The 14033-nt window shown below is 41.2% G+C and overlaps 1 protein-coding gene across 2 annotated transcripts in view; it reads left to right on the forward strand.

The window, feature by feature from the left end:
• The window catches only part of ARHGAP24 (Rho GTPase activating protein 24), a 449107-nt gene that overhangs the window by 352207 nt on the left and 82867 nt on the right, over positions 1-14033 (forward strand). For both annotated transcript variants that reach the window (XM_007525030.3, XM_060187748.1), the window contains exon 4: positions 12736-12858. In XM_007525030.3, the coding sequence (XP_007525092.1) occupies positions 12736-12858 (123 nt within the window). The remainder of the gene's footprint in view (positions 1-12735; positions 12859-14033) is intronic.

Genomic DNA, 14033 nt, shown 5'->3' on the forward strand with positions numbered 1-14033 from the left:
AACAGTTAGAAACTAAATGTATTGATTGGAGAAGTATAGAATGCATGCCTTGCATGAGTAAGGCCATAAGTTGGATCCCTAATACCAATAAAAGCAAGAAAGACAAAAACAAAATATTATAAATGGCAGAGCAGTGTTTTGGTCTCTAATAAACATTTTTTAAGTCTGTCATAGTTGTACTTTCCAAAGCATGACCAATGATCTGGGAGGTGGTATAGTGGATAAAGCATTGAACTCTCAAGCATGAGGTCCTGAGTTCAATCCCCAATAGAGTGATGTCTGGATCTTTTTCTCTCTCCTCCTATCTTTCTCGTTAATAAGTAAATAAAATCTTAAAAAAAAAAAAAAGAAAGAAAACATGACCACTATGAGTATCAATATTCAACTTGAAAAATAAATTGATACATGGATACTTTCTTATAAAAGGAATTTTCTTTACAAAGAGGTTAAGAATATTTGTCCAAAAGTAAACTATATCCCTGTATCTTAAAGGAATCAAATAAGGAATATTAAATATATGGAAAAAATTTATGATCAAAATTATTAGGCATGAAAATAATGGTACCAGCAGAGCATCCAGTGTCCCAAACACTGTCCTAAATAATGTATCCAGCATCATCTGTTCACTTCACAGTTAACTGTGAGTCAGGTGATTTTTGCGGACATTTACCATATGGCCTCTTCGACCTTCTACAACTCCTTTACTATTGGAACTATTCAGCTCGTCAACGTATATAAGCCTCCCAGTGCCTCATGGGATAATGAGGTCCTGCCTAGCCCGAATCACCCAGCCGTTTACGTTGGAGACTTTAATAGTCATCACCAAGACTGGGGATATTCCTCCACTCGTGCTGACGGCTCTATCTTAGCCAACTGGGCTTCAGCGAATGACCTCTCCCTATTATACGATCCCAAACAGCCAGGCTCTTTTCACAGTGCTAGGTGGAATAAAGACTCGTCACCCGACCTGTGCTGGATTAGCACAGTCAACGGCCAAGCCTTTCCTGCTACGAGACAAGTTCTCAAGATCTTCCCGCACAGTCATCACCGCCCAGCTATCATCCACATTGGCTCTCCAGCTCCCACTGATTCTGTGCTCGGAGAAACTAAGATGGAACTTTCAGAAAGCAAACTGGCGTCTGTTCAGTGATCTTACCAACAAATCTATTCCTGCAATTCCAATTGACTCTATCCCCTCTGAAGATTCCTACAGGCGCTTCCGCCAAGCCATCTTCAAAGCAGCTTCCCAAGCTATTCCTTGTGGGAGACGTGCTAACTATATGCCTTGTCTTGATGCTGAATGCGAGCAACTACTAAAGCAGTATGATGAGTCGGGCGACCCAGATGTGGCTGACCATCTCATTGCCTCCCTGGATGCAGCACGCCAAGCCCGCTGGCAACAACTCACGGAAAGTCTGAACTTCACCCACTCAAGTAGGAAGGCCTGGAAGCTTCTTCATAGTCTGGGTGCCGGTAGCCAACCCCCTCCCGTCTCCCATCCTCCCATATCTCCAAACTCAGTGGCCAGTCACCTAACTCAAGTTGGACGTGCTAAGATCGACCCAGTCTGGAAAAGAGAAATTTCCCATGAGTGGTCATGCCACTTCCGTTTATCTTGTCCATCTCCAAAACTCTCTCCCTTTACACTGTCTGAACTGGAAGACGCTTTGAAGAGGGTTAAACCAGGAACGGCTGCTGGCTATGATAACATCACTCCAGAACTCATTCTTAACTTGGGCCCCGCGGCAAAGAAGTGGCTCACTACATTCCTGTCCACATCTTGGAATCCGAATCTATGCCCAAAATTTGGCGTCGTGCCAAGATAATAGCGGTTTTGAAACCAAAGAAAGACCCAACACTGGCCGCCAGCTATAGACCAATTTCTCTCCTCTCTGTGTGTCACAAACTCCTTGAGAGGCTGCTTCTGTCACGAATCTCTCCTCTTACAGAGAAATTCCTATCACCTGCCCAAGCTGGTTTCCGCCCAGGAAGATCTACCTGCAAACAAGTCCTGGCCCTCTCAACTTACATTGAAAATGGATTCCAGAAGAATTTAAAGACGGGTGCTGTCTTTGTTGATCTCACAGCAGCCTATGACACGGTCTGGCACCGTGGTCTCCTAGTCAAGATCTCAAGATGCCTGCCTCCATGGGTGGCCAACACTATATCATTTCTTCTCCAAAACAGAAGATTCTGGGTGCATCTGGGTGACAAGTCTAGCAGATGGAGACTTGTCTCAAGTGGCCTCCCCCAGAGCTCTGTTCCGGCTCCTACGCTATTTAATATTTACATCAATGACCTCCCAGAAACTTCTTCAAGGAAGTTCATCTATGCCGATGACATCTGCTGTGCAACTCAGGCATCCAAGTTTGACATCCTCGAGGAAACACTCACGAAAGACATGTCTCTGATATCTGATTACTGTAAAAAATGGCGACTAATCCCTAGCACTGCAAAAACGGTATCATCTGTTTTCCATCTACACCATGCCTCGGCCTCGCGTGAGCTTAATGTGCAGCTTGACGATACGAGAATCCGGCATGAAGCCCAGCCAGTCTATCTTGGCGTTACTCTCGATCGCACCCTGTCATTTCACGAACATCTCATAAAAACTGCAGCAAAGGTGGGCGTGAGGAATCACATCATTGCAAGACTGGCCAGCTCCTCACGGGGCGCGAGCGCTTCCACACTACGATCATCATCTCTGGCATTATGCTATTCCACTGCAGAATACTGTGCCCCAGTATGGTTCCGTAGCCCCCATGTCCATTTGGTCGATTCCAAATTATATTCCTCCATGAGGATAATTTCTGGAACCATCCGTTCCACCCCGGTTCCATGGCTGCCAGTTCTTAGCAACATCGCCCTGCCGGATATTCGTCGGGATGCGGCATCATCTAAGTTCATTTCCCACGTCTACGCTCAACTGGACCTGCCAATATACACGGATATCTTCGCCCACCCTGTCCAACGCTTGACGTCTCATCATCCAATCTGGTCTCCTATGCCTACATTGAACTTCTCTGTTCCAGACTCTTGGAAACAGAGTTAGCAGTCAGCTGAGGTAAAGAACAAACACCTCATCACAGACCCCTGCAAGCATCAACCCGGCTTTGACCTAGCACGTTATGATTGGGCCCTCCTCAATCGCTATCGAACAGGCCATGGCCGGTGCGCCACTATGTTCCATCGCTGGGGAGCCAGAGATGACCCGAACTGCCCCTGTGGCTACAGACAGACTATGACCCACATAGTCTGCCACCTCTCCAGATTCAAAGGAGGTCTCGAAACTTTACATCAGGCTCAACCTGACGCTGTTGACTGGCTACGGAAGAAAGGCAAACGCTAGAAGAAGAGGTGATTTTTCACTCTCAGCTTAAGATTTGGTTTGAACCCAAGGGCTTACTGTCCTCTTAAACAAATTTAACACTTCTTAGGAAGCACATATCTGATTGTTCAGTGTGTTTCTTGCAGCACTGTTCTCTAACACTCCCATCTTTGGCCTTTATTTTTAGTGAAGTTTTAGTAAAAGCAATCAGAAGTAACTTGTACATAAAGAATCTTCTGGCCAGTGCCTTCTCTGTCTGTAGTCAAGTTGACAGGCTCTAAACAATTCTGTTCAAAATTTAATAACTAGAAATACAGCATTGGGCAGGGGTAGATAGCATAATGGTTATGCAAAGAGACTCTCATGCCTGAGGCTCTAAAGTCCTAGGTTCAATCCCCTGGACCACCATAAGCCAGAGCTGAACAGTGCTCTGGTTAAAAAAAAAAAAAAAAAAGAAATACAGCATAATTAATAAGTTGAAATCCATTTAAGAACATGTGGATATATATGACATGACTTAAACATTGCAGCACGATTTCCTCTTACGCAAAGAGCATGATCTAGTAAGACAGGATGCAGAGCCACTGGCGCACGGGCCATACACAGATCTCAAAATCATTTGGTTTGGTCCTACCAAGGCAACCACAGGTGGCACTCAAAATTCAGTAAGTCAGGGGTGGGCAGTGGAGGACCTGATTGAGAGCACACATAACAATGTGCAAGGACCCAGGTTCAAATTCCTAGTCCCCACCCTTAGGGAGGAAGCTTCTTTCTCTCTCAGATATTCTCTTTCATTCTCTACCTCTCTTCCTGCTCTATCTCCCCTTTCCTTTTCAATTCCTTTCTGTCTTTTCAAATAAATTAAATAAAATTGTAAAAAATTTAAAATAAAAATTATGGAAAATATTCAATAAACTAGAAGCTTTTTTTTCATACTCATACAAAGTGCTACTTTTTTAAATTGATAATTCTGGATGGCCTGAAAAATGATACTATAAATAACCAGATGTTCCCTTGGCAAAAATAACAAGGTTCTGTACCCCTGTAGTAAGGGGTAAAAGAAATACAAGAATCTATTACAAAGTACTCATAAAATTCTTATGTAGCATTAGTTTTACCATAATTCAAGATAGCACTTAGCAACATGCTTATTGCATTGTACTAACTACAAATAGAATGAGGATTATTGCCACTGGAGCTCTCTCTCTTTTTTTTTTTTAACTTTCTGGCTTAGTATTTTATTTTGTTTTGTTTTATTTTATTTTGCCACCAGGGTTATCTCTGGTACTGAATCTATGCCTATGTGAGGACCACTTCCAGCAGTCACCCCCCCCACACACACACACACACACTTATTTGATCAGAGAAGGAAAGGGAGACAGAGAAGGGCAGCAAAGAGAAACACCCCACAGACCTGCTTCACTGTTTGTGAAGCTTCCTCCCTGCAGGTAGGCACAGGGGGCTTGAACCTGGGTCTCATGCATTCAGTCCAGGTACACTATTACTGGGCCCCTGAGTCCATTTTAAAATGCACAGAATATCTTCTAGAATAGTGTCTTTTTCTCCTGACAAAACCTTGCTCTCCTGATATATTGTCTAATTTAAATTTGAAGAAAAAAACACTTGGAAAACCTTTGCAAAACACACCAAGACTCCTATCTTCAGATAATAATACTTTTGTAACCCACCAAATAGGAAGAACAAAACAAGAGCAAATGCTGTCATGTTTTATTTGGTCAACTCTCTGCTGTTTTATGGTTGTCTACTAAGTGGGGATAGTATTCACAGAAGTTCTAATTTGTTGCTTGAGTTTCTCTTAATTCTGGTTATTTTCCAATTATCCATCTCCATAAAAGGGAAAAAAATGCTTTCCCACCCCCCAGTAATTGCCCACTGGTGTGCTTCAGAATTGAGTTTGTATCTTAGCATTTATCATTAGAGTTCTACTATAAGAACCAAGCCAAGTTTTGAGAAAAGCCGTGCTTTTAAAGTAAGAACTTGAGATTATTTTAGAGAGAATGAATAACCTTACTTAGAACATTAAATTGCTTTTCTGCCAGCTGTAATCAAACAGATAGCACAGGGCCAGCATAACAGCTCACTTGGCTAGTTCTCTGCTTTGCCATGTGCATGACCCAAATTTGAGCCTGGCTCCTACCATACTGAAGGAAGATTCAGTGCTGTTGTCTCTCACCCTCTTTCTACCTCTCTGTCTCTACCTACAAACAAAGAAACACACAAAGAATAACGCTGTAGGTCTAGTTCTGACCTGCTCTGTACTTGTGAATAGGTGAGCCTTTCACCCTTGACCTAGTGACCGTGTCAGAGGTAATTACTGAAATGTCCCCAGGCCTGTACCATGAGTTCTGCTTGGAATCAAATTCAAATGCCTGTGATCAGTGCTCCTGAACAAACTGCAACAGTGCTGAGTGAGGTTTGTGACCGCTGTTTTCCAGTTCATCTTGATTTCCAGTGCTTTTGTGGTCATGCAGTTCTTTTCAAGTGGTCTATTTGAATATTTGTCTGACAATAATATATGGTAGAGGGGGTCCTGGGAAGACCAGGCACACCCAGTTGAAGGTATATGTTACACTGCCTACACAAGCACCCAGGTTGCAGCAAATATCATGCAGATATATGCAAAAAACTACCACCTACATGGGGGACTGTTCCAGGCAGTAAAGCAGGCCTGCAGGAGTCTCTCTCTCCTCTATCTCCCCCCGGCTCTCAATTTCTCTCTGTCTTATTAAATAAAATAGAAAGGAAAAAATGGCCACCAGTCGCAGTGACTTCTAATGCTGGCACCAAGCCCCAGTGATGACTCTGGTGGCAATAAAAATAAATTAAAAAATAAAATAATAACACACAGTAGATATGTGGAGTAACATGTGTATTTTGAAATAAGCATCTAGAAAATACAAAAAAGTGACAAAACGGAAGCAAAAATGATTTTTGATGGTGATAGCCATTATTAAAATGACAGCACCTTTCAATAAAGCATCTTATTTTTCTGACTTTCTATTTACAGAACAATTGATAATATTGCATAATAGGTTTGTATATTTCCCTTTGTATGATAAACGCTCATGGTATTAAATAGCATGCACTGTATCATGGGGTATATCATCTTACTCTTATAGGCTATGAGCATTATGTATCTTGACATACTATTTCCAACATCTCCCCCCAATTTTTTAATCTTTTTGCAAAATTATTCATCAAAAATGGTCTTTTTAAAAATCATAGTTGTGCAGTTAGAAAAAAATGAAATGTTCATATGCTTAATGATAACTTTTTTAGCTAACTATGCATATACCTTACGATTTCTTTGACACTTAAATTATAGTTAAGTTTGTTCTTGATCTATTAATTCACTAAATTTTCCTTACTTGACCTTTGCTTTTTAACTTTTGCAAAGATAATTATGACAGGGCTGAGTGGTAGTGCACCTGGTTGATCAAATGCACATGATATGATGCACAAAGACCTGGGTTCAAGTCCCCACTCCCCACTTGCAGGAGGAAAACTTCACAAGTGATGAAGTAGTGCTGCAGGTGTTTCTCTGTCTATCTTCTGCTTTCTCCCTTCCTCTTCATTTCTGGTTGCTTCTATCCAGTAAATAAATAAACAACAAAAACTGTAAACTTTTTTTTTAAAGTTAATTATAACAGGCATTTATTTCTAATAATCCATTTTATTTTGGGGGAAGTAATTATCATATCAAATGTGAATAGAGACAGTTCAATGAAATGTATACATATTTAATTAAGTATTAAATAAGTAAAATTCAGTGATATGAACTGTTTTGTTAACTCAAAGTCACAAATGCTAACTTGTTAGTACTGGTACGAAGCATTGCTCTCTAACTGAGCTAACATTTAAAAGCTACACATAATGTACTAATATTCTGTGTCCTTTAAAATATATGCAAATCCACCACCATCTAGCATAGTGTGGTTTAAGTGCAGGTGGCACAAAGCACAAGGACCAAAGCAAGGAACCCGGTTCTAGCCATCCCCTCCCCACCTGCAGAGGTCACTTCACAAGCGGTGAAGCAGGTCTGTAAGTATCTATCTTTCTCTCCCCCCCCCATTTCTCTCTGTCCTATCCAACAATGACGACATCAAATAACAACAATAATAACTACAACAATAAAACAACAAGGGCAACAAAAGGGAATAAATGAATTTTTAAAAATAAAAAATAACTGTATATATAAAAATGAAAATAAAGGACTGCATAATCATTTTTGTTATACAGAAATTAAGAATGAGAACTGTGGGTGGAGCTGGATAATGGCATACTCAGTTAAATACAGACACTGCCTTGTGCAATGACCTGGCTTCAAGTTCCTGATTGTTATCTTCAGTGGGGAAGTTTCACAACCTGGGAAGTAGTGCTGCAGGTGTCTTTTCTTTCCCTATCTCCCCCATCTCCTCTCATTTTCTCTCTGTCATAACAAATAAAAAGAAAGAGGGGGAAAAAAGTGAAACCTATATACTGGTGATGATATATTATATATATAAACATATACCCTCACATGACTTATGTGTGGATTAAAGATGATTATGTCAATGAAACCCCAGTAATAATGAAATCATAAGGTGCATTAAGCTCCATAAAGGTGTAACAGAGAAGGCAGCTTGCTCTACATAGCTTTAATAAATTATATAGCTTTAATAAATTTATAGCTTTAATAAATTTAATAAATTGCTTTTGAGGGGGCCAGATGGTGGCACACCTGGTTGAGCACACACATTACAGTACTCAAGGACCCAGGTTCAAGCCCCCAGTTCCAAACTGCAGGAGGAAAGCTTCACAAGTGGTGAAGCTGTACTGTAGGTGTCTTTCTCCCTCTCTATTCACTCCCTTCATCCTGATTTCTGGCTGTATCTACCAAATAAATAAATTAATTAATTAAATATAATATAATAAAAAAGAATTAAAAAATAATTTGCTTTTGACCCCTGAAATTGAAAAGGACAGTACCAAGCCTTTGAAATTTCTAACTTATAGGGTGATGAATTAAAATAGATGGCAAATCCAGTTAGGAGTCATAGAGATTGAGAAGAGAGTGTCTAGTTTATATAATCTCGCTTCTATCTATATAAATTAGTTCAGCTTCTTAACTAATTTAGTCATTCACTTATTTTATTGGGGTATAATGGCTTATGGTACAGTTGTTGACACATGAGTACAATTCCTCATCATCTCCCTGTGATAGGTGTCTGCAAAAGGATATCACCCCCAATTAAGGCTTTTTCCTGCTTTGAGCTGTTATAACAGTCTTAGCAATAAAACTGTTTTGTCATCAAGGCTGGAGGGAAAGTTTATTACATGATTTTTCCCTCTATTGCCACTGCACTGAGGAATCAAGATCTAGACCCATGGGAGGAGGCCACAGATGGAGGGTTTCATATCTGTGATTGGCAGAGTAAAGGAGATTCAGGGTCAGCCTCACAGCACCACTGGCAGAGATAAAGAAAATATGAAATTCAGGGGACAATGGCCAGTTGGCACTTGCAATTCATTTCCCCCTGCTTTCAGGCAGAAATCCACTCTTGTGGCTGTCACTCACTCTCGTCGCTAATGCCAGATCTGCCAGTAATACCAGCAGGCTATTACTCTCTGAGTCGCTGAGCATTCTTCAGGCAGAGACAATTAAAATACTCTCATTTCAAAATGGTAATGGGGGGGGCAGAATTGCCGTATAAGTGGATGAGACGACGGAATGATTATTCAGTTCCATTCCCTGACAAGCAAAGCATCTTTTCTCTTTGCCATTCCCTTCCTCCGGCCACTTATACGACTTGTATCCATTAATATGCATATTAACGTGCCACATATTTACAAACTAGGGCAGTATACAATTTTGATGTGCAGCGTTCTGTTTCAAAGCAAAATAGCCATTAAAGATATATTACTCTGAATGTGTGCCATTGACTAACCGTCTCCAAACACTTTCTAGGCGCATCCCTGAGGTCAGATTTATGTACCTTGTCCTTTTTTATGCATTTAAAGAGGTGTGAGGCAACTAAATGAAACAGAATTAATATTTACAGTTTGTTTTTGCTGCTGCTGTGGTCGAAACCTTACCCCTCTGGGCTGACCTTTTCAGACAGAGAAACAGAGAAAGACACAGGGAGCTAGGGAATGACAGTGTCCCCCACCCCAGTGTGCTGAGACCTGGGTCCTGCAGCTGGGTCCTGCATATGGAAAGCAGACACCCTTTCAGGTGAGTTATCTTGCAGCCCCAAATTTCATTTTCAGCCTGACAGAATCTAGGCTTCTTACTGTTTCATTTAGTTCTTAGTCGTGGGTACTATTGTTTCTGAATGATCATAAAGACTGTGTTTGCAGAACTCATGTAATTTCTCAGATATCAAAGAGCTTAATGTAAGAATGACTTCAGCTGGATTTTTCTGATTTCTAAATTGATGCTTTTTTTGTTTGTGTTTTGTTTTGTTTTAGATACAATTGGATTACAGTGAGGCTAGGCCTAGAGGTGTAAGAGGGTCAGTGTTTTCCTAATATGGGAAGACTGGTCTTTTCTATTCAAGAGGTTTGTAGACATTATGGCTTTGACGTGACTCCTCTCTATATCTCCAGCTTGTTACATTAAAGTGAAACACAATGAAATCTTGGGTACTAAGAGTAGAGTGTGGACCTTAGTAAATAAGAGAGCAAGGGTCCATTCCTTGGAGCTGGAGGGGTGAGGAGGGACAACAGCAATTTAATTAGCTCAGAACAGGGGAGATAGCATAATGGTTATGCAAAAGAAATTTCCATGCCTGAGGCTCCAAAGGCCCAGGTTCAATTCTCTGCACCACCATAAGCCAGAGTTGAGGAGTGCTCCTATTAAAAAAAAAAGATCTCTGATTAGCATTAATCTCTGATTAGCATGGCTATTCCATCCCACATATTTTTCCCCTCTTCTACAGTTTTGTGTCACTGCTAAAGAAGTCATATTTCTTTTTGTTGTTGTTGTTTTTCTTTTTTTTTTTTAACAAAAGACTGTGTCCCAACCCATCCTTCCCCCTGAAGCATTTATTTTTTTAATTTTATTTTTCTTTTTAAATTTTTATTTATAAAAAGGAAACATTGACAAAACCATAGAATAAGAGGGATACAACTCCACACAATCCCCACCACCAGAACTCAGTATCCCATCCCCTCCCCTGATAGCTTTCCTATCCTTTATTCCTCTGGAACAATGGGCCCAGGATCATTGTGGGGTGCAGAAAGTGGAAGGTCTGGCTTCTGTAATTGCTTCCCTGCTGAACATGGACATTGACAGGTCGATCCATACTTCCAGCCTGTCTCTCTCTTTCCCTAGTGGGGTGGGGTTCTAGGGAAGTGGGATTCCAGGACACAGTGGTGGGGTCGTCTGCCCAGGGAAGTCCCATTGACATCATGGGATTTATTTTCTATATTTCTAAATTGAGAGCACTTGCATAGAATTCAGAGGTCACAGACCTAGTCCATAGAGCTTCTGAACTTCTGTGTGTGAATCAATTGAATGTGAAAGAACAGGGAGGGGTGAGGCAGGCCAGTGGCTCAGCAAAGTATTTGAATTCAATTAGAGCAAACAAGGTAAAAAACAAACGGTCTTAACCAAACCAACCACTGAGGTATGACTCAACTCAACTGGAGTTTGCAAATTACCATCACTCAGTGAGAATTAAATGTTCATCCATTAGCTGTGCTCTTGAGATGATTATGCAAACCTAAACTATCAGAATTGAGTTACATACTTAGTACTCTAGGTCACTAATTCCTCCTATGAACAACACTATAATTATTTTCTAAGAGAGCCAATCAGTGCAGTCATTGATACTTGCCTTTAATGCTAGAGAGCTAGCATTAATGGTTCTGCGAAACACTTTCATGCATGAACCCTTAGCACCACCGTAAGTCAGAACAGAAAAGAAAAAAAAAAGTGAGTGCAGGAAAGAAAAAAACGTGAGTAAGGAAAAGTGTTCCTCTACACCTCTTTCAAAGTCATTTGTGGTTATTCCTTGCGCTTGAAAGCTCAACATTGTGTCTACTCCATGGTTATTCCTATTTTGTAAATAATGAAGTTACCAGGAAAATCTTAACATGTTCTATAGAACATTTCTAGGAAATTAAATTGCATGTATCAGAGATCTACCAGGTCAAATCTGGTACTAGAGAATATAAAGATTTTTTAAAAAATGTATGGATTGTTCTTTAGAAAATAAAGTAAGAGATATCCTCAGTCATTCCATGGGAACACTGTGGAGCTGTTGTGTGTGTGTGTGGTGGGGCTGGTCCTGGGTCCTAGAGGGGCCTAAAGGTCAGTTCTGCAGATTTCTGATCCATTCACAGATGTGGATTCTGAAGACTCACAAAAGACTTAGTGGGTCAGGTGTGCAAATTTACCTTCTGAGAAGTGTGGTGAATTGTGTGCACAGATTTTATTAGTTAAGAGCAGATAGCTCGTGCACACAGGAGGGCTAGTGAGAGTGTCGCCCCTCCTTGAATTCTCTGTTTTAGTCATGGTCTTAATCTCACCTGGAGTCAACTTCTCATTGGTCCATTGAGATCAGCTGCCTTTTCTACTGGGCCTCCATTTCCCAGGTGTGGCTACCTCCCTAAAGCCCCTCCTATGAGACGCTCAGAAACCTCTTCTGCTTGTGGGAAAAACAGGCCACGAAAACAAAACACCCATGGTCTCAGGTAATTCTGGTGGAACTGGAGTTGAGGATACTCTGGCTCTCATCTGCCCTTAGCAGGAGTGTGGTAAGGCTATCTGGAATGCTGTGTCAACCACTATAGCTGGTTACACTTGGGCCTTCATCTGTCTTTGCTTGAGCTCCTGAAGGAGGCAACCTTTCCTGAGCCACAGAGGGGCCTTTGGGCCCTTTCACAAAACTCCCCTCCGCATGCACGATATCAGCATGCAAGTGACTTCACTTGGGGACTACTAAGCAGTAACCAGGGTGCCCAGCTCTTGCTAGAAAGGAAAACCTAGGTTGTGTTGACCCCTTCATCTTTTTATATGTGTGTGTGTGTATGTGTGTATATATATATATGTATGTATATATTTTTTTCCTGTTGCTCTGATTCAGCAGCACAGTGTCAATAGGTTGGATTAGGAGTTAATGCAGGTCTGTCGCTTGCTGCTAGGACCACAAGCCAGGCTTTGTTTGGGGAAGGGTATTTACTCTCCAGCTTTCTCTTGGAAACATAGGAGCCTTTCCTTTTCAAGCAGATTTTTTTTTCCTTTTCTGTACTGAAGCTGCCATGGTAAATATGTCCAGTTTGTTGGGAAGATGTGAGTTACCGACTGCATTAAGCACAGCCTGCATCCAGGGTGCCCTAAGAGGCTGCTGATGGGGAAGCTTTGGCTGAGTGCTCCCTCATATGTTCCTGTCTTCTTACAGGAGGCGATCGGGATCGGATGACAGCCAATCATGAGAGCTACCTCCTCATGGCGACCACCCAAAATGATATGGAAGACTGGGTGAAGTCCATCCGCCGAGTGATATGGGGGCCTTTTGGAGGAGGTGAGTGGATTTTAAAATTGCGAAACTAGGAAGGTAGACCCAGCTTGTTCATTCCTTCACCCAGTTGATATTGCTCTTAGGTTTTACTTCCAAATGGTCAAGTACTAAAATAAATACAAGCTGTTACATTTTTGGTAGACATGAAGCTAAGTGGTTCCTAGAAGTTTAATTTAGAACAACTGTCATTAATTATAAAAAGGGATGTTATCTTTCCTTTTTGACTTCTCTCATTTCATTAACAACAGATAATTGTGCAAATGATACTATAAATATGACCTAGGAAAAGATATCTTAAGATTAGGATTTTGTTTGTTTTGGTAGCTTTGGAAGAAATTCCAGGCCTAGCAATGCAAGGTTTTAGATGGGAATTGGTAATTAATGGAGTAAAAAAAGAAAAAAAGCGCTGTATGGTCAGACAAGTGGTTGCAGATTTGATACTATTTTTCACATTTTTAAAAATATTTACTCCCGGGAGTCGGGCTGTAGCACAGCGGGTTAAGTGCAGGTGGTGCAAAGCGCAAGGACCTGTCTAAGGATCCCGGTTCAAGCCCCCAGCTCCCCACCTGTAGGGGAGTTGCTTCACAAGCAGTGAAGCAGGTCTGCAGGTGTCTCTCTTTCCCTCCCTCTCTCTGTCTTCCCCTCCCCTCTCCATTTATCTCTGTCCTATCCAACAACAACAACATCAATGATGACTACAACAATAAAACAGCAAGGGCAACAAAAGGGAATAAATAAATAATAAAAAATATTTTTAAAAAATTTACTCCCTTTTGTTGTTTTGCTGTTGTTGGATAGGACAGAGAGAAATGGAGAGAGAAGGGGAAGACAGGGGGGAGAGAAAGATAGATGCCTGCAGACCTACTTCACCGCCTGTGAAGCGACTCCCCTGCAGGTGGGGAGCCGGGGCTTGAACCCAGATCCTTACTCCAGTCCTTGCACTTTGCGTGCGCTTAACCCGCTGCACTACCTCCTGACTCCCTGTTTTTCACATTTTAATACAGTGCTGAGAATGTGCCATATAAAGAATAAGAGTTGATGAAATTAAGAATAAATCTAAGAAGAAGTGTAGGTAATGCAGTTTTTAGCTATCAAGGAATGTATAACAAAATTTAAAGTAAAAGTTCAGTAGATCAACCTCGAAAGGTCCTAAATACCCCAAACATTTATGTGTTAAA

The sequence above is a fragment of the Erinaceus europaeus genome, chromosome 3 (assembly GCF_950295315.1).
Source record: "Erinaceus europaeus chromosome 3, mEriEur2.1, whole genome shotgun sequence".
Lineage (NCBI taxonomy): Eukaryota > Metazoa > Chordata > Mammalia > Eulipotyphla > Erinaceidae > Erinaceus > Erinaceus europaeus.